The sequence below is a fragment of the Hemicordylus capensis genome, chromosome 2 (genome assembly GCF_027244095.1).
Source record: "Hemicordylus capensis ecotype Gifberg chromosome 2, rHemCap1.1.pri, whole genome shotgun sequence".
Lineage (NCBI taxonomy): Eukaryota > Metazoa > Chordata > Lepidosauria > Squamata > Cordylidae > Hemicordylus > Hemicordylus capensis.
Window position 1 is genome coordinate 111784111 of NC_069658.1, and position 22873 is coordinate 111806983.

At 40.1% G+C, this 22873-nt stretch overlaps 1 protein-coding gene across 9 annotated transcripts in view; it reads left to right on the plus strand.

The window, feature by feature from the left end:
• UHRF2 (ubiquitin like with PHD and ring finger domains 2) overlaps positions 1-22873 on the plus strand; it is a 120079-nt gene that overhangs the window by 47965 nt on the left and 49241 nt on the right. For all 9 annotated transcript variants that reach the window (XM_053291936.1, XM_053291940.1, XM_053291937.1 and 6 more), the window contains 2 exons: positions 13844-14062; positions 22508-22617. In XM_053291936.1, the coding sequence (XP_053147911.1) occupies positions 13844-14062; positions 22508-22617 (329 nt within the window). The remainder of the gene's footprint in view (positions 1-13843; positions 14063-22507; positions 22618-22873) is intronic.

Here is a 22873-nt window from a genome sequence, read left to right on the forward strand (position 1 = left end):
TGAGTATCCTTGTGGGAGAAAGTGCTGGCAACTTTGATCTCTGATTAGCCTATGGAGTCCCAGATAGCCAATACCAAGAAATCCATCTGCTTGGTTTCAATCCCTCTGTTACTTCTATGAACAGTGGCTATAGGTTTAAAGTTAGCTTTGGTTCCTCTGCTGAATTTGACTCCTGTCTCCAACTGCAGTGGAATTCCACTTCAGAATCAGTCCCTCTATCACTGCTAAAAACAATTGATACCAGTTCAAGATCACTTTGGCTTCTCCACTGAAGGGGACTCCTGCCTCCATCTGCAGTGTAATTCTGTTTTAAAATATTTTTCTAAAACAACTTTCAAGCAATCGAAGAATGAGGCTTTTTGTTCTGAACCACTGATCATCAGCACCTCTTCCCTCTGAAAAGAAGTAGTACCGTGCTGTCTGCTTCACCTGCCATTGTTGGATTTGTGAACTAAGCCTCAGTTCCTGGCAACCCTATATTGAGTACATCTTCATTGGATCTACCATTAGTTCCATCTGTGCTTTTAGTTTCACAGCCAGAACCTGTATCGTGTCGTGTATTGGATGTTGGACAACTCTCCATTGGTTCCACAGTGTAGGAAAGAAAACAAAACCAGAACTGGAGCTAGTGCCATGGGTTCACTAGCATTGAGGCTTTGGCATTCCAGCATCACTTCTTCCCCTATATAAGCTGCATCCATGTCAAGAGCAGTGGGCAGTGGAAAAAAAGTCAGCAGCAGGCTAGAGAGATAGGAGGGAAGGAGGAACAACTTCCTCTGCCACTGTAGAAGGGGAGCCATTGGACTGCAGCAGAGAAGGGCGAGCCAGAGAGCCCACAGGCAGACTACTAGGGCAGCAACAGGGGCACTCTTGTTTGTTCCTCCTCAGAAGCAACAGTGGTTTGGTCCTTTGGAAGGCCCTTGTTTTCACCACATACCTGGTAGTTCACACAAGGGACAGTTGGGACTGTGGACAATTGGCAATAGAGATCTGGTCCATCAAGGATGAGGTGAGTCATTTTCCCATTCTTGAGGCTGGGCTTATATGCTCTGGGGCCCTCATACTAGCACTGCAGGTAACCACCTCTGAGGCCTCATAGACATAATGGCGCTGGATAAGTTTTTAATTATGTAGCATGAGGCTGTATATATGCAATGTTTAAATTTTTTGGTAAATGAATTCCATTAATCCGTTCACAATGTCATGCTCTTCCAGAGGTTTCTGTAAGATTATTTTGAGCAATTTTTCTATCTAGAAGAGGACCAAAAATGAAACCTTCATCTGGTTGTAAATATTAAGATTATACCAGCAAGAATGAGTCTTTATGTAAAAAAAAAAAAAAAAAAGATTTAAATCTAGTCTTACTGACTAGTGATTTAAATCGTGATTTAAATTGATTTGATTTAAATCAAATCCACCCTGACAGGTACACAGTTCAGGAGTGCTTCTGGATCCAAACCTCTCCCTGGTATCTCAGGTTGAGGCAGTGGCCAGAGGTGCTTTCTGTCAGCTTTACTTGATATGCCAGCTGCACCCATTTCTTGAGATGAATGACCTCAAAACAGTGGTACATATGTTGGTAACCGCCAGACTTCTCTTCTGCAATGTGCTCTATGTGGAACTGCCTTTGTACGTAGTCCGGAAACTCCAGTTGGTACAGAATGCAGCAACCAAGTTGTTTTCTGGGTCATCTCGGAGAGACCACGTCACTCCTTTGTTGATAGAACTACACTGGCTGTGCCTAGGTTTCCAGTCAAAATACAAAGTGCTGTTTATAACCTGTGAAACCCTAAATGGTTTATGCCCAGGGTATGTAAGAGAACATCTTCATTATGAGCCCCACCACCCATTGAGGTTGTCTGGAGAGGTCCGTCTCCACTTGCCACCAGCTTGGCTGGTGGCCACACAGGGACGGGCCTTCTTAGTTGCTGCCCCGAGGCTGTGGAATCCACTCCCTACTGAAATATGATCCTTCCCATCTCTGGTAATTTTAAAAAGCACTTTAAAACCCACCTCTTCACCCAAGCCTCTCCATCTTTTTAGATTTTTAAGTTTTAATCTGTTTTTGATTTTCAGATTGCCTAAATTGTTCTAAGATCTTTGTGTATGTTTCAACTTGTTTTATGTTATTGTTAACTGCCCAGAGATGAAAGTTTGTGGCGGTGTACAAATTTGACAAACAAATAAATAAAAATAAAAATAGGGTTGCAAACAGTAGTTAGAGCCAACGAATTATCAAAAACATTCTGGCTGTTGGAGTTGCTGTGATTTATATGTTGCTGTTAAAATTTTACACATTTACTTATGAGAGGAAAAATCAAAGTACTAAAAATGTTTTATTTGCAGTGTTCTTTTGATAGGATAATTATTAGTTGCAATTATTGTGTGCCTTTCTTTAACAAGCAGTTCCTGATAAATCAAGTGGTTTGGTTCTTTATTTTTAAAAAATGCAAATACAGCTGCAAGGGTCCCTGATGTGGATCAGAACTGCAGTAAAAGGGGATAACAAACTTCCCCCTGCTACAGTCCAGATCCAGACCAGGGTCCTTGCAGCTGCTATTGACAGTGTCAGTGCTGGTGGTGTGGGGGGGACAAACATGAGCACCAACTGACATGATTAACCGTGCACTAACTTACCACAAGAGTAATCTATATTAGTGATGCCACCAAAACTTATTATTGGTTGGCTTCTAAAATAAAACTATAGTGTTTGTATTTCCCATATCTGTAATGAGCCTGATTCAGATGTGCAGAAATTCCTTTGGAGTCCATTATTCAAGTGAGATTAATTGTACCTCAACAGTCTGTGTGGCTCAAACGAGTCAGCAAAGACAAACTCTGATTGGTTCCACTGTGCTGGTGCGTATTAATATATTTTTCTTTTGACTCTGCTGTTACACTATGAAATAGAAATGTTCTTTTGGCTTGCTGAGTCTAAATTATATTTAACATCCAAAAAATGAAGCAGTCCTCTTGTGGGGAAGAAAAGATCCTTTTGATGGAAAATGTAAATGTCACAATTTTCTTGTGAGACTGAGAACCTGTCTTTGAAGCTTTGCCAATCTAATCCCTTTTAACAGTTTGATCCAAATTCAGACAACCAACTGTTGCTATTTATTTGGATTCACCTTGTAGCCTGCAAAAAGTGTGACCAAGCAACTGAGCATTTTTTCTTCCTTCTTACTTGGATGAACTGTGGTGATGGTGACTAGCATTTGTATACTAAGGAGGTTGGAATGGATTATTTCTGTTGTGTGTTGCCCCGCCCCCTGGCCCCACCTGTGCTGTTGCATTTTCCTCTGCCTCATTTATCAAACATATGACTGGCTTGCAGGTGGGGGGATGGTAGTCAGTTGGACTGATCATGCTTATGTTTTATTAGGTTTTATTTATTTATATATTTTTCAAATTTGTAGACCACCCAAAACTTATATCTCTGGAAGACAACATCAAACAGATTAAAAAATAAAGACCTTAAAACAATTTAAAACCACAATAAGGTTAAAAGGTTTGGGTGAAAAAAACAAGTCTTTGGAGACTTTTAAAAAGTTTTCAGAGATGGGAGAGGCTTTTATTTTGGTAGGGAACACATTCCAGACTCTTTGGGCAGCAAAAGAGAAGGCTCATCCTTGCGTTGCCACCAGACCTCTCCAGATGATCGCAATGGGCGGTGGGGCTCATAATGAAGAAGACGTTCTCTTAAATACCCTGGGCCTAAGCTGTTAAGGGCTTTGTAGGTTATAACCAGCACCATGTATTTTGCCTGGAAACTTATTGGTAGCCAGTCTTTTAATATAGGAGTAATATGGTCTCTCCAAGATGACCCAGACAGCAACCTGGGTGCCGTATTCTGTACCAGCTGCAGTTTCTGGATGATGCACAAAGGCAGCCCACAGAGAACACATTGCAGTAATCAAGTCTGGAGGTTATCAGCATATGTACCACTGTTCTGAGGTCATTTATCTCAAACAAATGCAGCTGGCATATCAACTGAAGCTGATAGAAAGCACCTCTGGCCACTGCCTCAACCTGGGACACTAGGGAGAGGTTTGGATCCAGAAGCACCCCTGAGACTGCGTGCCTGTTCCTTCTGGGAATATGTAACCCCCATTCAGAACTGGCAGATCAAAATTGTCTCCTGAGCAAAGTTGTGCTGTTGAGTACTCTGTCTTATCTGGGTTCAGTGTCAGTTTGTTATCCCTCATCCAGCCCATCACTGCCTCCAGGAAGGCATTTAGGCAGGTTGTGCTTTCTCCTGACGATGCTTACATGGAGAAATAGATTTGGGTGTCATCAATATACTGATAACACCCTGCACCAAATCTCCTGATGATTTCCCCAAGCGGTTTCATGTAGATGTTTAAAAAGCATTGGAGACAATATGGAGCCCTGGGGGACACCATGTAAAAGTTCAGAACTTGAAGAACAACAGTCTCCAAGGGACACCATCTGGAATCTGTCCAAGAGGTAGGAGCAGAAGCAATGCAAAGCAGTGCCTCCAACCACCTCAGACACTCTAGAAGTATACTATGGTTGATAGTATCAAAAGCTGCTGAGAGATCCAAAAGGATCATCAGAGTCATACTCACTCTGTCAATTCCTAATTGGAGATCATCCATCAGGCTGACCAAGGCAGTCTCTACCCCACATCCTGCCCAAAAGACCAAATTTAAAATGGGTCTAGATCAATTGCCTCCAAGACTGCCTGGAGTTGGGAGGCCACCAACCTCTCAATTACCTTGCCCAGCCACAGAAGTTTGGAGACAGGCCTATAGTTACTTAAGATTCATCTTGATTGAACTTTATAAGGAACTCAGAATGGCATGCATCAGCATGACATTGTGAATGTATTACTGGAATTCATTTACGAAAAAATTTAAACATTGCATATATACAGCCTCATGCTACATAATTAAAAACTAAAATAAAAACATGCAGTTAAAATTTTAAAATGTGATTTTAATTTTTTTTTTAATCGTTGATTTTTATCCACCCTGGCATGCATGGGGGTTCTCTTGCTCTCCCCCATTATATCCTCACAGGTTTAGGCTGGCTGAGAGAAGGTAGCTAGCACAAAGTCACCCCATGAGATTCATGGCTAATAGGGATTTGAATTCATTTCTTCCCAGTCCTAGCCTGAATTCTAACCACTATGCCACACTGACTCTCACTATGTTCTGGCAGCCATGGTGAGGAGAAAGCAGCAGATTGTTGACTGGCCTTGATTGCTTGCCAGTGTGTCTTTGTGTGGAGGCGGGGAGTGGAGGATTGTGAGAAATTAGAAAGAGGGAGTCTCCCCCAAGCAGCACCTTCTCTGCTCTATACAGTGTTCCCTGTAAAAGGGATTCCCAGATGTTGTTCACGACAGCTCCCAGTATCTGCAGCTGCAGTGGCCTTTGGCTGGGAATTCTGGGAGTTGTAGTGAACAACATCTGGGAATCCCTTTTACAGGGAACACTGGTTCTATACATTTGTTGTGAAAGCTTGGGAGGAATTGCCCAATACGTTTCCAGGCAAAATACAAAGTGCTGGTGGTTGTGGTGTTGAATCGGTGTTGTCTCCTGGTGACCACAGAGCCCTGTGGTTGTCTTTGATAGAATACAGGAGGGGTTTACCATTACTATCTCTTGTGCAGTATGAGATGATGCCTTTCAGCATCTTCCTATATCGCTGCTGCCTGATATAGGAGTTTCCCATAGTCTGGGAAACATAATAGCGGGGATTTGAACCAGCAACCTCTTACTCCCTAAGCAAGTTACTTCCCCGCTGCGCCATAAAGTGTTGGTAATCACCTTTAAGCCCTAAACAGCTTGGGGCTGGGTTACCTGGGAGAGTGCTTTTTTCAGTATGATCCCCACTGCCTTTTAAAGTCATTGGGAAAGGTCCATTTCTGGCTGCCAGCTTGCCTCGTGGCAACTCAGGATCAAGCCTCGGAATCCCTGGTCTCTGTAATGTGCTCCCTATGGATATTGGAGACTTGAGAGTCTTAGCAGCCTTAAAAAGAGCCCTAAAAACATCTCTCTTTAACCTGGCCTTTAGTGAGTTCTGAGATGATTTTAGACTGGTTTTAATTTTGTTTTAATGAGTTGTCTGTAGAATTCGTCTTTGTTGCCAGTGTAGAATCCAGAGGAAAGAGTTGTGGCACACAAGGACAAGGCAGTGGAGTAGGATCAGGAATATGAATGGTTTAATGAAAGCAATATTATTTACAGAGAGGCAAGTGCAGACTGCTTTCAATGCTCTTGCTGCTGGTTGTTTGTTAGCCCTGCTTCCACTCTATGACTGGACTAAAAGTAACTAAAGCACCATTCAAAAGTTGGCCTGGATCAAGGAATGGATTAACCAAGAACACCACATTATCTATTTGTTTTTTATATTTGTGAACCGCCTACAGCCATGTGGGTGAGATGGTATTAAAAACAAAACAAAACAAAACAATTTTCTTGGAAAGAAAGCTTGGGGGGCTCTTGGGAGGAATTATTTGTATTGATTATTCCTTTTGATTTCTTGGCTTGAACCCTAGGAGAGCTGGTGGGAATCACTGCTGAATCCTCCCAGTTGGCAACTGCACTCCGAGTCCCTGGAGTTGCTACTTGTGCTGCCTTTTCCCTTTGCAGTCTCCATATGTATGTTTATGTCAGTTATAAAGTTACGCTGACCATTTACAAGAAAAAGTAATCCGTAGTTGCCTTGGCTATGGTGACCCCACTCCTCTTTTCCCAATATGCACTTCAGAAATAAGCCTGTGCTTAAACCTGAGAGAATTTAAGAGCTCAGCATATAGGAGACTTTTCTCCCCAATTTTCTTCATCTATGCTTGCAAATAATGTGCACTAATGAATCACAAGTAGGCAAGTTCATTCATAATTAATTTATGTACTGCATGGTACATATAAGATACTGTAAAATTAATCTACACATTAGAATAATATTTAGCTATCAAGATATGCAAAATGTATTTATTTAAATATGTTTGTGGCATATTCTCATAGCTTATTAATTTTTTTAATTTTATTTCTAATTTTTAAACCTTGGGCTCACTAAAAAGTTCCTCATGCTCTGCTTTAGATAGAGCCCATTAAATGCAGCAGTGCACAAGAATTTCCCCTGCTGAATAGATGGTTTGCATTTCCAGCTTTGACATCGCTAATCAGCTTGGGGCTGGGGTTGTGTTATGAATTAGAATAGCACCCACCATCTTTTCTAGGGGATTGCACATACTTGGGTGTTTGGGTTTTTGCTTCTGCATGACACCTTTTTTTCTGTGTAGGTCCGTAGCCAGAATGGCAATCAGTGTATGGAAACCAAAGTGCAAATCATTGTTGCTGAATCAAGCCTGCTCGCCCAGGCTGCCTGTGTTTGATTTGGGGGCCTTATTTAAATAGCCAGTTTAAAGGAGGGAAGGAAGATAATTAGAAACTGGAACAGATATTATATATTATGAGTTTCTGTTCTGGATCCAGTGAGTGAATTTAAATAGACAGTGTTTAGATTCTAACTAGAAGGCATATAGGGAAAATATGAAGGGATTTTCCAAAAGCCTAAAGTTCAGGATAGATTTATTATATGCTCATATAGGGTTAACAGTTTTTGTCTGAATCACATTCTAGGAATGTACAAATACAGCCTGTGGTCAAGGAAAACTGGAGTCTTTCTTCATGGGCAACCAATTGCTAAGAAAGGTTTCCATAGAGATGGGAGATCACGTGAGAGTTCTGCTATGTTAGCATTAATATTTAAAATTAGAAGCAGGTTCAGTAGGGTTAAGCTTTAACTGAGTACAGCATCTATTGTGCGGTATATTGAGTTTTTCCAAGACTTTCAGTTTTAGTTGTTTTAAAAAATATATTAGCATTTAGAAATATATTAAGGTTTAACCCTTTTTTGGGTACACTTTTATATTATTAAAATAATTTTAGTTTCTTGTAACACTTTAAAAGAATCTGATGCTTTCAAATGTTCAGGGTACAATTGTTATCCATTAACATCAATGAGAAATGTGCCTTTTTTCATGACTTAGTTGGTCTAACCAGTTACATTTGAAGCTGTAAAACAGCTTCATATACATTTGGATGTGTAACATGAACTTAACTGAAAAGCACATTATTGTTTCTTTAATAGTATGCTAAAATTGTAATGGCTATATACTATAGAGGCAGTATACTAGAGAACAGAGAATAGCTTCATTTTTGCCTCTAAATTTTAGCAAAAATTGCATTGTCTTTTGTGTTTTTGTGAAGATGAAACTAGAATATCCTTTGTTTCTTTGTCTGATTTTGTATTTCACGTACTGCAGTGCTGCATTTTGTATTCTTTCACGTGCAGAAGTGCTGCATTGCAATGCAGATACATTTGGTATTTAGAGATGTATTTAAATAGTTGGAACAATTATTTAGAGGCAGAAACTTTGCATGCTATATACTTTGCGGAAGTATCATAATTGCAAATGTGCAATGTAATATATATTCTAGCTTTGCAATGAAGATGCTGGTGACTTTCAAATCTTCAGAATCTTACATTCTTAAAAAAAAGGTTTTCTATTCATAATTGTTGAGAATTGAACAATAGAGGGACAGTATATTCAGTTAAAACCCATAGGGCATGACTGAAGCCAAGGCGCATGGACACACCTCAATATCTCTCCCAATATCCTCCCTAGACCAATTATATCTAACTTCCTGTGTCTCCAGTGCCCCACCAGTCTGATGAAAAGTTTCAAATTGTACAGACAGCTCCACTTATACATTCAAAATGAATTGAAGTTAATATTAACTGTATGCCTTACCTGTTTTATTATACTACTAGTAACAGACCTCAAAGTATTTGTTTGAAAGCAAAGCTACCAATCAGGTGGCAGACTGAAGCTCTACCAGTGGATCACAGGAAGTAGCTGTTGTATGGAATCTGAAACTCGGCTCCATATAATCAGTTGCCTCTAGTGGTCTATCAAAGCTTCAGTCTGTCTTCCCATTGGTAGCCTTGCTTTCAGATATAGTAGAAGTTTTAGCATTCATCCTGATATTCTGATGCTCTCCCTGCTTAGGTGAAGCAGGAGGACCATAGTTAAGAAGCAGGGAAGTGGTGGTGACAGCAACAGATCCCAAAACTGAATCCTAGAGTGGATCTGCTCTCTCCCTAATGGTCCTTCCCTCTAGAGTCATTTCAGTTCCCATAGACAGCAGCCATTCTGTCTTTCATCAGGCTTCCAGTAATCCTTCAGAGATCATTTGTTGTTTCTAGTGTCAACTTGTTCCAGCCTAACTTCAGCCATTTTTGGTGTGCACACAGCCTTCGCACACTAACATGCTTTGTGCAACATAATAGTTCTGCACCTTCAGCCACCAATTCTCCCCATGTCCATTCTTGTGATATACTGCTTTGCACCTTCTTCCATAAATATCTCTCTGCTCTCCCACTTTTAATTCTTCAAGCATGTTATTTCTCCACCTGAAGATTTCCTAAAGATCCTGTCTCCTCAAATTTCTCTAAACATTCTCAATTCCTGCAAGTTTCCCATCTATCTGAAATACTTTTTATTATAAGATTAAAGCTCATCTTCAGCTCCCTGTATTGAGTGAACCCATGGAGGAGAAGCAGGGTCTCCTTAGCTTCCCCCGCCTCCCATGGCTTTGTAGGACTGCAAAGAAGCCTTGTGGTTCCTCCTTCCTCTCCCTTCTCTCCTTGTGCACTTGGCTTGATGCATGATTTTGGGGCAAGCCATAGTTTGGTGTTACATCCGAACCAACAAATGGTGGTTTGCAGAAGCCTTCTAAACCAGAGTTAGAAACCATGGTTTGTTTGGAAGGCTTGTACAAACCAGTTTGCTGCTTCAGATGTGACAGCAAACTATGCTACCAAAGCCCAGAAAGTTATTCATTAAGCCAAATGCATGAGTGAGGTCGGAGTGGGAAGGACACAAGCATAGGTCTTGTTTCTAAAGCTTTGGACTATGGTTAGAGGCAGTAGTGGCTGGTGCAGGTGCTGGCGGGGCGCGAGAGGTACATTTAATTTAGATTTAATTTTAAGAGTACATTAAATGTAAATTAAATGTTGTAAACTGCCCAGAGACTTGCGTTTTGGGCAGTATAGAAATGTGTTAAATAAATAAATAAAAAAATAAAGTAAATCAGTAGGTGCTTATTTCCTCTACTGAAAGCTGTTCTTCACTTGAAAGCTGTTCGAACAGCGGCGTGCCGCACAGCACCCGATGTGGTGGGGGATCGGCTCCACCATTCAGCTGACGGAGGCTGTTTGTGTGGCTAGCAAATGGCCTCCATGCATGTGTGGAGGCCAGGTGAGTGGAAGAGCTGATCCCGCCCCTTACAGGAGGTGCTGGGTGGCGCAGTGCTACTTTTGAGCAGCTTTAAGCATTGACTAATTTACTCTTAAGGGTGCCTCTCCCCCACCCCACCCCACCCCTGCGGTGGCGCCTGCACCGGCTGCTACTGGCTAAGGGATTTGAAATCTTCTCCTCTCTCCCAACTGCAAGTTTATTTGACTTTACACTTAGAGCTGTTTTACAGATGACATTTTTTCTAAACTGGTATAGGCACCACACCCATATGTTAAAAGTATATTTATCTATCCTATTTATATACTGCCTGAGATATATATCTTTAGTCAGTGTACACAATCCAAATTACAATATTAAAACAAAAAAAGCCAATTAAAACACTTTCACAGAATAAAAACAATTAAACAGCTTAAAATTATTTTTTATTAAAAGCCTGAGAAGACAGGTGTGTCTTAAGGTTCTTTTAAAAAGCAAACAGAGATGGAGAAGCTTTTTGACAAATGTCACCTATGAATGTGGGGAGCTGCTATGTTCCTCCAACTTTCATCTGTCTCCAAATTTTTATTCTTTTGAGCCTTCAAGCATGTTTCTGCTACAGAGGTTTTATCCTCCCTAATTATAAGTCTGTTCCTGCATCTCTCTCTTTTGACCATAGGGCCCCACCCCCCCTCCCACAAGGGGCAGTTTACAGCACCAAGGAAATAAATCATCATCATCTTGGGAGACCTTTTGTTCCTGTAGAAGGATTTTGATACAGAATCAAGAGATCAATTAACAATTTAATTGGTCCTCTGGATACTCGATTGGTATTTGTTACATGCTGTTTACATTAATTTATCCAAACCCATGAGTTGCCAGTGTCCTGCTTCAGATTATATTCTTCTGGCTGTGGACTGAGATCACACTTTCCTTTCATGTCCATCCAGTGTGCCTGTCCTGCTTTCAGGTGTCGGCATCATGATGGGAAGCATATGTGCATAAAGTCCAGCATGCATAGGCCTGAATAGCACAGTTGATATCTCAGATAAAACCTTTGAATTCTCTGCACAGTCTTGGTTTACCTTATATTTTATATTCTTATACTCGATTGAATATTAGGTCCGCACTTGGATCTCCTGTGGGACAGGTGTAGTTTTGCCATGGGGCAGGTGTACTTTCAGGTGGGAACATGGCACCTGAACTGGACCGATGTATGGCACTTGAACTTTTCCCGGTGGGTAGACCGGGCCTCCGGCGATCGGCATTCTTTGCGGCGCGCGCATGTGCACGCGTGCAAAGTGCCTTCAGTCTGCTGGAGGCCTTCCTAACAAGAGGAGCTCTGTTCGGTAGCTCCTCTCGTTTTCTCCTAAAGCATTGGGTAAGGACTTGGGCGGGCGGGCGGGCAGCTGGGAGAGAGGGAGGGAGGGCTGGCTGGCGGGCGGGTGGCGGCGGCGGCGGCGGCAGGGGTATGGGTACCTTTGCATGTAAATCTGCTCGGGGGGCGGGGGCGGGGTCGGCTGGTTTCCAGCGCCCCGTTATCCTTAGAATGGCCGCCGGACTGGTTCGGACTCACCCCTAGCAGCAATACTAGCCTCTTCTTTTCCTTCTTTTTGATCTTGGCAGTTCGTATGATGAACTTGATCGAACGGTGTCACATAAAACTGTAATTGATATGTTGAACTCTATTTCCTTAATTAACATTATCCACTCAATAACATGTTTATTAAAAACCTGAACAAGCATGAAAAATGTACACATTTGCAATCCTAGGATCTTATCTTCAAAGTACTTAATGTGGGTTAGTTCTTAACTAGTCTGTAAAGTCTACATTCTTGTATGATACATGTCCTTGGTGAATGTATACTGTTCATCATATATATACTAGTATTCCCAAACCAGAGATCTCTAGTGGTGAAATTTCATATTTACATAGATTGGATCCTGCATGCTGGTCTTACACCTTGACTCAGAGATAAACAATGCAACTTTAGTGCTCCTTCTACAGATGCTCATGTTTCACTGCCAAGTCTTGATGTGGTGTTTGATACTTTGCGAGACTGAAGAAATTAGACTAATTTGTGCTTACTGATTAATTCCTGTTTTAAATAGCATGTGAATCTAGATTTTAGTGATACGAAATGTTGGGTTGTGTTTTTTTTTGAGAGCACATTGTATTCTACTGCAGTCACTAGTGAAACTTGTTTGTACAGTATGTGTAAAAAAACAGTTGATTTTTTTATTTAGGGTTTCTTGGTTCGTGAGTCTTCAACTGAAAGCAGATATGAGTTACTAATGTACTGATTCCATAGCTAGACATTGTACTTTATCCTCTTCTTAGATACACTCAAGATTAAACTGGCGGGGGGGGGGGAACCATGCATTTTAAAGAGCTGTTGTGGTTACTTTTTTTTATAGCTTATAATAACTAGACAGTTTCTTCTAAGGAGTCACATGTGGTCTGAAATATGGAGTTTGGGAAGACTTTTCCCTGCCTTCTCTAAATGGTAACTATGCAACCAAATCCATACACCCAAGGGAGCTTTGGATTAGTATTTCTCAAATATTTTGATTGAAATTATTGGGACTCCATAAATATATTTGGGATTAGAGTGATCCTAGAGGTTTCTCAGATGACAATTTGAAATAAAGTCATTTATCAGAATTATCTTTATTGTTCAGCAAGACATTGAAAGGCCCCCAAACTAACTGACTGACACACTGTGAGGCAGCCTTTTATGCATGTTCAGTGATATAACTGTGGGAGTATGGCCACAGCACATAGAGATCTAGGTGTGCCTATAGACTTCCACATGCAAAATGGGTCTTTTGACAACACTTCCTCCTCATATTGCAAATTGCCCTTGAAACTCTCCAGTATTTCAAAAGCAGTTTGCCAAGAGTTGTATGGCGTTTCACTGGCTATGCAAAGTGAGGCTGCAGCTCTACTACTAAGGAGGAAGTCTTATTGAATTCATGGGTCTTTACTTTTGAATAAACATGCTTAGGCTGCGTTCTCATAATCACGGCAATCCAGAATTAGCGAGTCCCTTTTTAGCCTCATCAGATGGACCAGGATTGCCTGAGAAATCTGCATCCTCACAGGGTTTAGCAATCCTGGTTAATTCTTTGAGGGAAATAACTCTATGAAGGAAATAACTCTTTAACCAGGATCACCGTGATTGTGAGAATGAGGCCTTAGGATGCATTGGCTGACATCCTGATTAGATTTACTCAAGGAAGTACTATTAAAATTAAAAGGTGAAATTAGGCTTGCGTTGTCTTTAACTCATCCTTTTAATTTTCAGTGGGATTTCCTTGAGTAAATTACACAGGATGTCAGCCACTGTTTGTTGCCTGGTTCCCTGGATTATGACCTATGTCTTCTTTGGAAATCAATCCACTAATTTTACTTGCCTAGCATTGATCACAATTTAATTTAACCATCGTTTGATTGAAAAATGCTGATTAACTGTGCTTGTTATTAAAATATGAATCTTGTATTTGCTGCCATCCAGTTTATTATAAAAGAGTAGATGTTTTCATTCCTTTTGTTTTGCTTGTTTCTTCAAGATATCCAGAGAGTGGCATTGTAGAAATGACTGTCCGAAATCTACGACCACGAGCAAGAACTGTTTTGAAGTGGAATGAACTACGTGTGGGTGATGTGGTGATGGTTAACTACAATGTTGAGAGTCCAGAAGAGAGAGGATTCTGGTTTGATGCAGAAGTTACCTCTCTGAGGGAAATTTCAAGGACTAACAAAGAAGTATATGCCAAAATTTTGCTGGGGTAAGATTTTGCTGATTAATTTCAAAACCTGTTTGCAACACACACACACACACACACACACACACACACACACACACACACACACACACAGCCCCCCACCCCCGGCGGGGAAATAACAACAACCAACCACAACCATGGATTTCAGTTTCTAGCAGATTTGAAAAAGGAAAACCAATGTGTTTTTTTCATTCCTACATTTTTTTGGATTCTGGAATTATATAATTTTTGTTTCTAGCAAAAAGTTGGTCTTTTAAAAAATTAGATGGAAATTATGTTGATTGAGTGGATTGCTGTCAATAAGTTATCTTCCTGGGAGAAAGACTAGCCCCCAGAGCAGAGGAAAAGAAATGCTCGGGCCCTGGGTATCCTCCTCCTTCAAGCAAAGTAGTACCATGCAGTGCTGGGATGAAAGAGCGAGAAAGAGATCCTTGCTAGTTAGTCAGCGAGATCGATGCATAGCTTGAAATGGTTGTACTCTACCCTCTTTCTCTCTCCCCACCACAACTTCTTTTACTCCAGATTATGGAGATTTTAGAGATTTACATATCAGGCGGTATAAAAATATGATTAAATAAATAAATATGCCCAATAGAGGCAGGTTCTCCTTCTTACCTGCTTCTGGGTTATGTGGAAACCTGTGAATGTGACTGCACTCCCCCATTCTTCCTTTCTCACCTTCTGTACAGACTTCTGCCTTCTTTCTTGCTGCCACGCTGCTGGATCCTTCCCATCAGGTGAACCTCTGCCCAGGGTTCTTCACAGCTATAACTGGCTCAGTCTAGCGATGAATCAAACCCAGATGATGGTTTAACTAGGTTTTTTTTCTTGTGTCAAAGATCTTTTTGCACAAAATAGTTACTTTACAGGCAGTAGCTTTATGCTGATTTGATGTTGGTTTCACACCCTGTGTTCTCATTCTTAAAGCTAAGGGTAGTTTTAGATGTTTTGCAACATCTCTGGGGTTTCCATGTGGGCTTATTCACTTCATTCTCTTTGCTTTGTGTAAGGACCTGCAGACTGACTGTTCAAAAGGTAAGAAATGAGATTGCTTTCTTTCCTTTGAATTTTTATTACTGTTTAGGGATTTTAATTTAGGAGATAAGGCCAGACATTGTTAGGACCGAAGGCCAGCCTTTATTGGTCCTGTCCTGGACAGCTGCCTGACAGCCAGAAATTAAGCAGGTGAGACTTCCCCCCCATCACTTACTTACATGCTAGGAAAAAATTCAGCTGCTAAATTTGTGTCAGAGTGCCCATAAGGGTACAGGAACAGGGCAAGTAAGATGCAGCTCTATCTGATACACTTTGAACAATTCTATCATATGCTTCTGCTGCACTGAATGAGGGCTTCCAGACACTTCAAATTCTCTACAGTTTTAATTCTGTAACAGACAAGAGCATTGCACTCTATACTCTTGAGCAATGAACCATCAGATACCATAAAAGCAAGTGTATGAGAATTTTGTTACCCTTTTAGTATGATCTCTACATGTATACCTACCCTTTTAGATGATGCTAGCATTCTTGAAATTTCCCCCCTCTAGCTTTCTTTGAAGATAAAAAACATATCACACTGCACGTTACATTTAGTAGAAAAGCCATCACTGCATTTCTGAGAAATGTGGCTGAAGAAATGCAAGAATCAGAAGTCAAAGTGGCAGTGAATGCCAAAGGACAGCAGCTGGGGCAGCAATGTGATCAATAAGAATGGTGTAGCATTATTTATTCTTTGAAATGGAAATCTGAGAATTGGTTGTTTGTGTACTAAGGGCATGTCCATCTGAACTCAATGGGATCTACTTCTGTGTAACCGTGCATAGGATTGAGGTTAGCCGACAGTGAGAAAACTCATGGTACTCATATGCTGAACCATGGGTAAAATTCGTTCATCCAAATGTCCCATTTAAAAAGGCAGGCTTCAGTAGTTAGCATTTATTCAGCTCACATACTAATATCCTGATGTTTCACATATGCAAAGTGGGAGAGGCAGTTTGCCAATCTCTACTTCTTTGCTGTCCCCTGAAAATATGTTCTAGGGTGTTGGGAGGGGAGGGTCAACAAAAGCTGCCCTTTTCCCTTGCTTGTGCAAATTCTTAAGTGTGCATAACTTTAGTATGTGACCCATTGTGTTTAATTTTTGTACATTTTCTTCTATAAAGCTCTCTTACTTTAAACAGTGACCTGTTTCAAATTGTTATTGCCTCATCTTATAGTTGCTAGTAACAGCAGTTTCCAGAGATGTTAATATAAATGGAAACCTTAAAGGTATGCTTTGAGAAAAGGCTAATCTTTGCTGAAATTAGCCTTATGAATTCCAGCATTTTTTATCTTCCTGCCATAAAGAAAGCAAAGCATAAAGAAAGCAAAGTGAATTGTCAGGTATCCGACAATTCACCATTCCACAATACTGAGTAGATACTCAGTATTGTGGAATGGTGAATTGTCGGATACCTGACTTTGACAAAATTATGGAACAGTTACTTCTTTAGTTCCATGAGTGTGGTGTGTACTACTGAAGTGGCAAGCATAACTGAATGATTTTGTAGGACTGTCTAAAATACATGTCAAACAATATTATTTGTTTGCAGTTGTACAGATAGTGATGTCCAATTGGGTACGTTTGAGTGAGATACTTCTTTTATTGAAGAGGAAATAAAATAGGAGGACTGTATTTGCTCCAGCAGTGTTCTGTTGAGAATTAAAATACACCAGAAATGGACTTCCAGTTATTGTGATGAAAGCTGATATTCATGTTGCTTCAGGCTGTTGTAGACCATATTTATAGCTGCAAAAATGGTTTCGGATCTATTTCAAAAGAGCACTGTTCTATTATACATGTCCTGGAAGATGCCATTCTGAGTAACAGTCACCATGCTTTTGAAAGGGAAGCAGATGACTTCATTTGTTCCAAGGCACATGGACTGACTTGTTAATATTTTTCAGATGTCTTGGGATATTCTTTATTTAAATTAATACATTAATGGAGCCAATATTTAGGGGATACATCACCATCTATTGGTTTTTGGTTTTGTCTGATACATGTGTTATTTGTGGTATAAATGTTCTTGCTTGCTTGAGCATGCAAAAGGTGCAGAAGTTTAAAAATGAGAGGAGTCAGGACTACATGTAACATAATCTGTACATTATTTCAGAAAGCACAGGAATATGCATTTTATTTCTGAAACATATGCATCATTCTGTCCCATTTCTTTACCAGGTAACAATCTGAAAGAATACACTTCAGTTAACATTAGCATAGAATTGAGAGACAATTTTTGGCATGCATCTGGTTAATTCGGTTTCAGTAGAATGCTGATAATGAGTATTTAGCAAATTAGGATACAATGGCTGACATCCAGACTAGCACTGTGCTGGTGCAGCAGTGCCTAAGATGAAGACTACAGTTGTGTTGTCACATGACTGGAGAGGTACGATTATTGATGATTTCCCCTTCCTTCTGAAGCTCTCTGTGCTTCCTGAAAATATGTCCATGCGGGTTGCACAGGGGCTTCTGAGGAAAGGTTTGTTAATTGAAAATCACTCTGACTTTCTTGCACAATGGTACAGCATTAATCCGGATGTTAGGATGCTTCACCAGTGTAGTGCTAGTCTGCATGTCAGCTAATAACTACAAACAAGCTAAACTCTTGTTACGCTTCAGTTCTCACTTTGCTGAAGTATCAACAGTGCAGTTTTGTTTCACCTGTATTATTTTCCTGTGAAGGTGTATCATTTTACATACAATGGTGTTGCCTTTTACTGCTAAAATATAAATTAAATTAAATTAAATTAATGGTGTATCTGTCATAATTATGTCAAATATACTTTCTACAGGGACTAATCTTACATTTCCTTGATTTCAACCTTTTGGCCTCAAATTTTCAACCCTCTGGCCTCAAATATTTCCTTTCTGACCTTGAGGAGGTTCTTTGACAGTAACTATGGCAACTGCCAAATTAATTAGTTGCTTGTAGTGAGCGTTGGTCTAAATATGGATCACTTGCGAGAGGGTTTAAAACTGTAATCCTCTTGACAATCTGAGTTTAAGTCTTATTCCTCCTGACTAGTGTTTAGAATGCAGATTGTCTTCATTTATTTGAGTTAATGGAATTCCCTACCCTTTGGATTTAGTCGTTCGATTATGAGTGAATTTGTGCTGAAATTAGCTTTGTTCTTAGATCTGTTTTTAAAATTAAATTATGAAAAAAGGAAAGGAGATACAGTAAATCTGTAGAGATATATGGTTGTGTATAGAAGATCCCTTGTCTCTGACTTTCCATGCTTCAAGGAAAATTGACCACAAACAACATTACTGTTGTTTTTGCTTGTGTTATGCAGCCTTCTTGCTTTTTTTGGAGATACAAAACCATTTTACTCTTACATAATTCCCCCCCCCCCTCATGATGCTCTTCCCTTTTTTGTTTAGCATTTGTGCCTTGGAGAAGTAGGAAGCATGCTTAGGCCTTTAAAATGAGCTAGGCAAGATTGCAGCCAGGAAAGAGAAACTGCGCTGTCACACAATAATTCGTTGGGTTTTGTGATATGTTCTGTTAGGAGTGGACGGATGTTAGTTGCTGGGCTGCTTAGTGTGTGCCCCTCCCAGTTCTGTCCTCACAGCTTGAAGGGTTTGTTCTCTCTGCAACAAGACTATTTCAGGGAGCTGAGGCAATTCATTACTTCCTTGCTTTTCCTTTTCTCCTCACTCAACTTATTGTAGCAGTGCTTATAATCCTGTCATCTGAAACATTTTGGCAGCTTTTTTGTCCTTGCTGTGGTGGAAGAGGAAACTTGGGTTAATGCTGATGAGCTGAAAATCAAGAAGCCTGCCACCAAATCAGAAAAAGCCGTGAGAATGCGAACATACTCACACAGCTGACAGCAGTGACATAACATTAAGCAATCTCATTCTCTTGCATCAACAGACTTGATACACTTGTTGTCTCGGAATACGATAGAGTAGATTGGTCTTCATAACCCTGAGACCATTTTATTCTCCAACAGCCTTCAGTGAAAGTCCATTTGTGGTGATGTATCCATAAAGCCAAAGCTTAGTAACATTTATTTTATTTATTTATTGTTAAATTTGTATACCGCCTTTCATTAAAACAATCTCAAGGTGGTTTGTTAGTGATACTGAAAAAAGTCTAGAAGCTGATGGACTGTGGGAGTTTTGTAAATCCTGATATATGGGACCTCAGTCCCTCTTTCCCAGTCAGGGTACTCATATATGTATTTGCTGTAGCTAGAGGAGTGGAATGCAGGGGAGAAGCTGAGAATGGGAGAAAGGTTTAGTACCATCATCTTGCTCACCATTTCTCCCTTCCAAACTGCTTGCACATACACACTCACACCTGGCACCTCTTTTTAGATGTTTCACAGACACCTTGGTTCTTAGACCCAGGACTCTGCTGTATGTCTCATTTTGCCCCAAACTACTGTATTTTTCTACTTCTAATCTCTGTTTTTGTTTTGTTCTTTATAAGCTCAGATTGGCATGACTGGTTATGTGGAGTCTGTGAAATGCATTTTTGGAACTGTTCAGTGGAACCACTTGCTAGCAGAAACTATGACTGTTAATACTATCTCTTAAATTGCTGGACAGGCCAAGTAATGATTTTCTTTAAAATTAATGGGTTGGATTCTAGGGGCTGCTTGGAAGGCACTTCCGTTTGCATGTTTGCTAATTTATGTGGATCCCCCCTCCTGTGTCATATCCCATGCCATTGCCAAGAGTCCTTTGCCCTGTAAGAGCATGTTGAGGGAGTGGTGCAATGTGAGGGCTGCTGTAGGAAAGAGAGGGTTGGAAGGGCTACAGGTTTGCTTGATGTCCTTAAGAGCCAACTCAGTGTTGTTATATTTTGCAAAACCTCTAAACAGTGAAAATATTTAGGTATATTTTATAAAGTTTAATACCTCAGTTGTGCCAAAAGTATTCACAAACAATAGTTTTACTAGATAGCTGTGCTAAATAGGGCTCCTTGAGCTGTTATACTGCACTAGTTGCTGGTATGCTGTTAATAGTCTTTTAAAAATCTAGTGCTGCTTCAGACCCTTCCTGGGCCAGCACTGGAACTCATCCGATGGAAGAGTGACAGGATGTTTGCTCTGTCTGCTTTGCTCATAATATAGCAAGTGACATAGGTGCTCCATGTGAAAGATTGTTTGTATTCTCATATTTCTGAATATATAGGGTATATAGAGCTAAGTCCTTTGAGTTCAGTGTTGAAATCAATGGGACAGAAAAGTGCAAACAGTAAACTAGCACTGGAATTCATGTGGGGGAGTGCATAAGTATTTCACCTGTCAGCTATGCCTGTAATGCAACATATGATGCAGGTGCTCCATGCAAAGGCCCATATGTGCAGTGGTTCACTTTGCACAAGATACTTGGGTTTTGAGGGTGAAGAATTGCACAGCTCAGGTCATCGTGCATATGTTGTGCTGGGCAGCTTATCCCTGATCCTTTGGCTAGCTCAGTAAATATAAGAAATGATACTAAGTTTCAGTGGTTGGTAAATAAAATTTCAAATTTACTGTGCCCAGTAAAGTAAATTGGATTACTTTAACATCAGAGTTTGTATTGTCATGCTTTTGAATATATGACACACAAAGCACTTTTAAGTTCTAGCAATTTCAATTATCTCACTTAAATCAATGAAAGATAGAAATGTTTATCTGTAATTCAGCATTTAATGCTAATTGTTAGGGATGTCTGCTGACATCCAGACAAACAGAACTCTTATATGGTGACACTGCACATGCATTTGAGAGGAGCAATTTTCAACAATCTCCCCTTCCCCTCTGAGGTGGAAACTCCTGAAAATATGTCCCTGATGGTTGTGCCGCCCTCAGAGACACATTTTGGAGAATCAATTGGCTTTAGAGGAACGAAGATAAATGAAAATTCCCTGTCCTGTGAAACATGCACTGCATGTTTGTTGCACCAGCACTTGCTTAATTTGATGTCTGCTGATACATGCTTAAAATAATAATATGATAACAGTTGATTCAAAATGCAGTTAGATTGTGCTTGTGCTGCTGTTTGATCTCTTTTTGCTGCTGTTATATTGTGCAATCTATACCCTTTGTTTTCCTGTTTTATCTTATTTTAATTCCATTTTTGTTAAATCATTATTAATTTCATTGTGGATGAACTTTGAGTTGTGTTTGGAAACATAGTATAGAATTAAAAAAAAAAAAACAAATAAGCAATTGTCAGTAGTATAAATCAGATATTTGTGGTGGTCCGGTATCCTTCACAATGTGGGCTCTGTACCTGCGCAATAGTCCCTGCAGAAGGATGCACAAGCTACTCAAAGCACTCTGAAGCTCTGCCCTTCACGTGCAGAGCATGCTCAGTATCTTTGGTGTCAGAGTGCTTTGTCTCTCAGTTCCTTTCAAATCACTGTTGCGTGTGCTCCTTTGTTGTCCCCAGTTCCTGGAAAACAACATTTAAAATGGTTCTGTGCAAGGTCTTGAGCAAAATCCTGCTCCACAAAACAAAGTGCATCCTACTCATACACTACGGTGGTCAAGACAGCCTTGGCTCTGTGTCCTTTTGCAACTGTCTCAGAGGTTCCACTATTGTCTCCACCAGTGTCCCAATCTTCTGTACCAAAACAGCAGCATGGTCTTTCACCTCAGCCTCTAGACCCTGAATACGACTGCGTGGAGGCTGAACTTCTAGATAACTTCCTCCTTCATGAACGAAAGGTGTCCACTAGATGCAATTATAGCTGCAAATGGAAACTGTTGTACAATTTAGGCAGAGTCCAATGGATTTGACCTGTCTACAACATCTGTATGTCAAGTCCTTCTCTACCTTACCTTCCTAAAACATTCCAGCCTTTCTAACTCCTCAATTAAAGTCCATATATGTTGGCTTTATCTGCAGTGCATACGGACGGGGGAGGGAGGGTCTGAGACTATTTTCTTCCACCCTGATTGTAAGAGGTTTCTTAAGGGTCCAAATAATCTTTTCCTGCTGGTGAGGAAACCAGTTGATCCTGTCCTTAGCACAAAGGATGGAGCTTTAGAGCACTTCAAGGAGGTGTTGAATCTTTCCGTGATGACTACTGAGTAGGTGCAGAGCCCACATTGTGAATGATACCGCACCACCAAGAGATCAAAACTTACAGGTGAGCAAGCTGTTTTTACTTGGACTAAAACACTAATAAATACTAATAAACAAACACTAATTTATTTTTATTAGGACTAAACACTAATAAATAGCTTCAGAATTACAGCCTGAAAGCTGCATTTTGTTTAGTTTGAAAATACAACCTTTGATCAGTTATGCTTCATTGTTGTTTACATTAAATATACCTTATACTGTATTTATAAAGTTCAAGCTGGCACCGGTAGCATGTATCTGTGTTCTGTTGGTCAATATTGCTATTGTAGTTAGATAAACTGAGCTATAATAATTTCTGCTTTAATTTTCAGAGGCCCAGAAGATGCAATAAATGATTGCAAACTCCTTTTTATAGATGAAATCTACAAGATTGAAAAGCCAGGAGCATATCCACTAACATTTGCAGATGGCGAGTTTAAAAGTAGGCATTTTGTATTCATAGGAGAGTTTTCATATTTTTACATTGTATTTTTAAAATTCTAATTTATGAATGTTCTCAAATTTAAAAACAAACACCAAATTATGGAGTTAATAATATTTTCTTTCCAGTAATATTAAGTGAGCTACACAAATCATATGATCTTTAATGTGCTTATTTCAAGAATCATTATGGAAGTATGCAGGACTTCAGAGGACACTTCAGTTCATGGAAATAAATTTACCTTGTAGTGACCTAT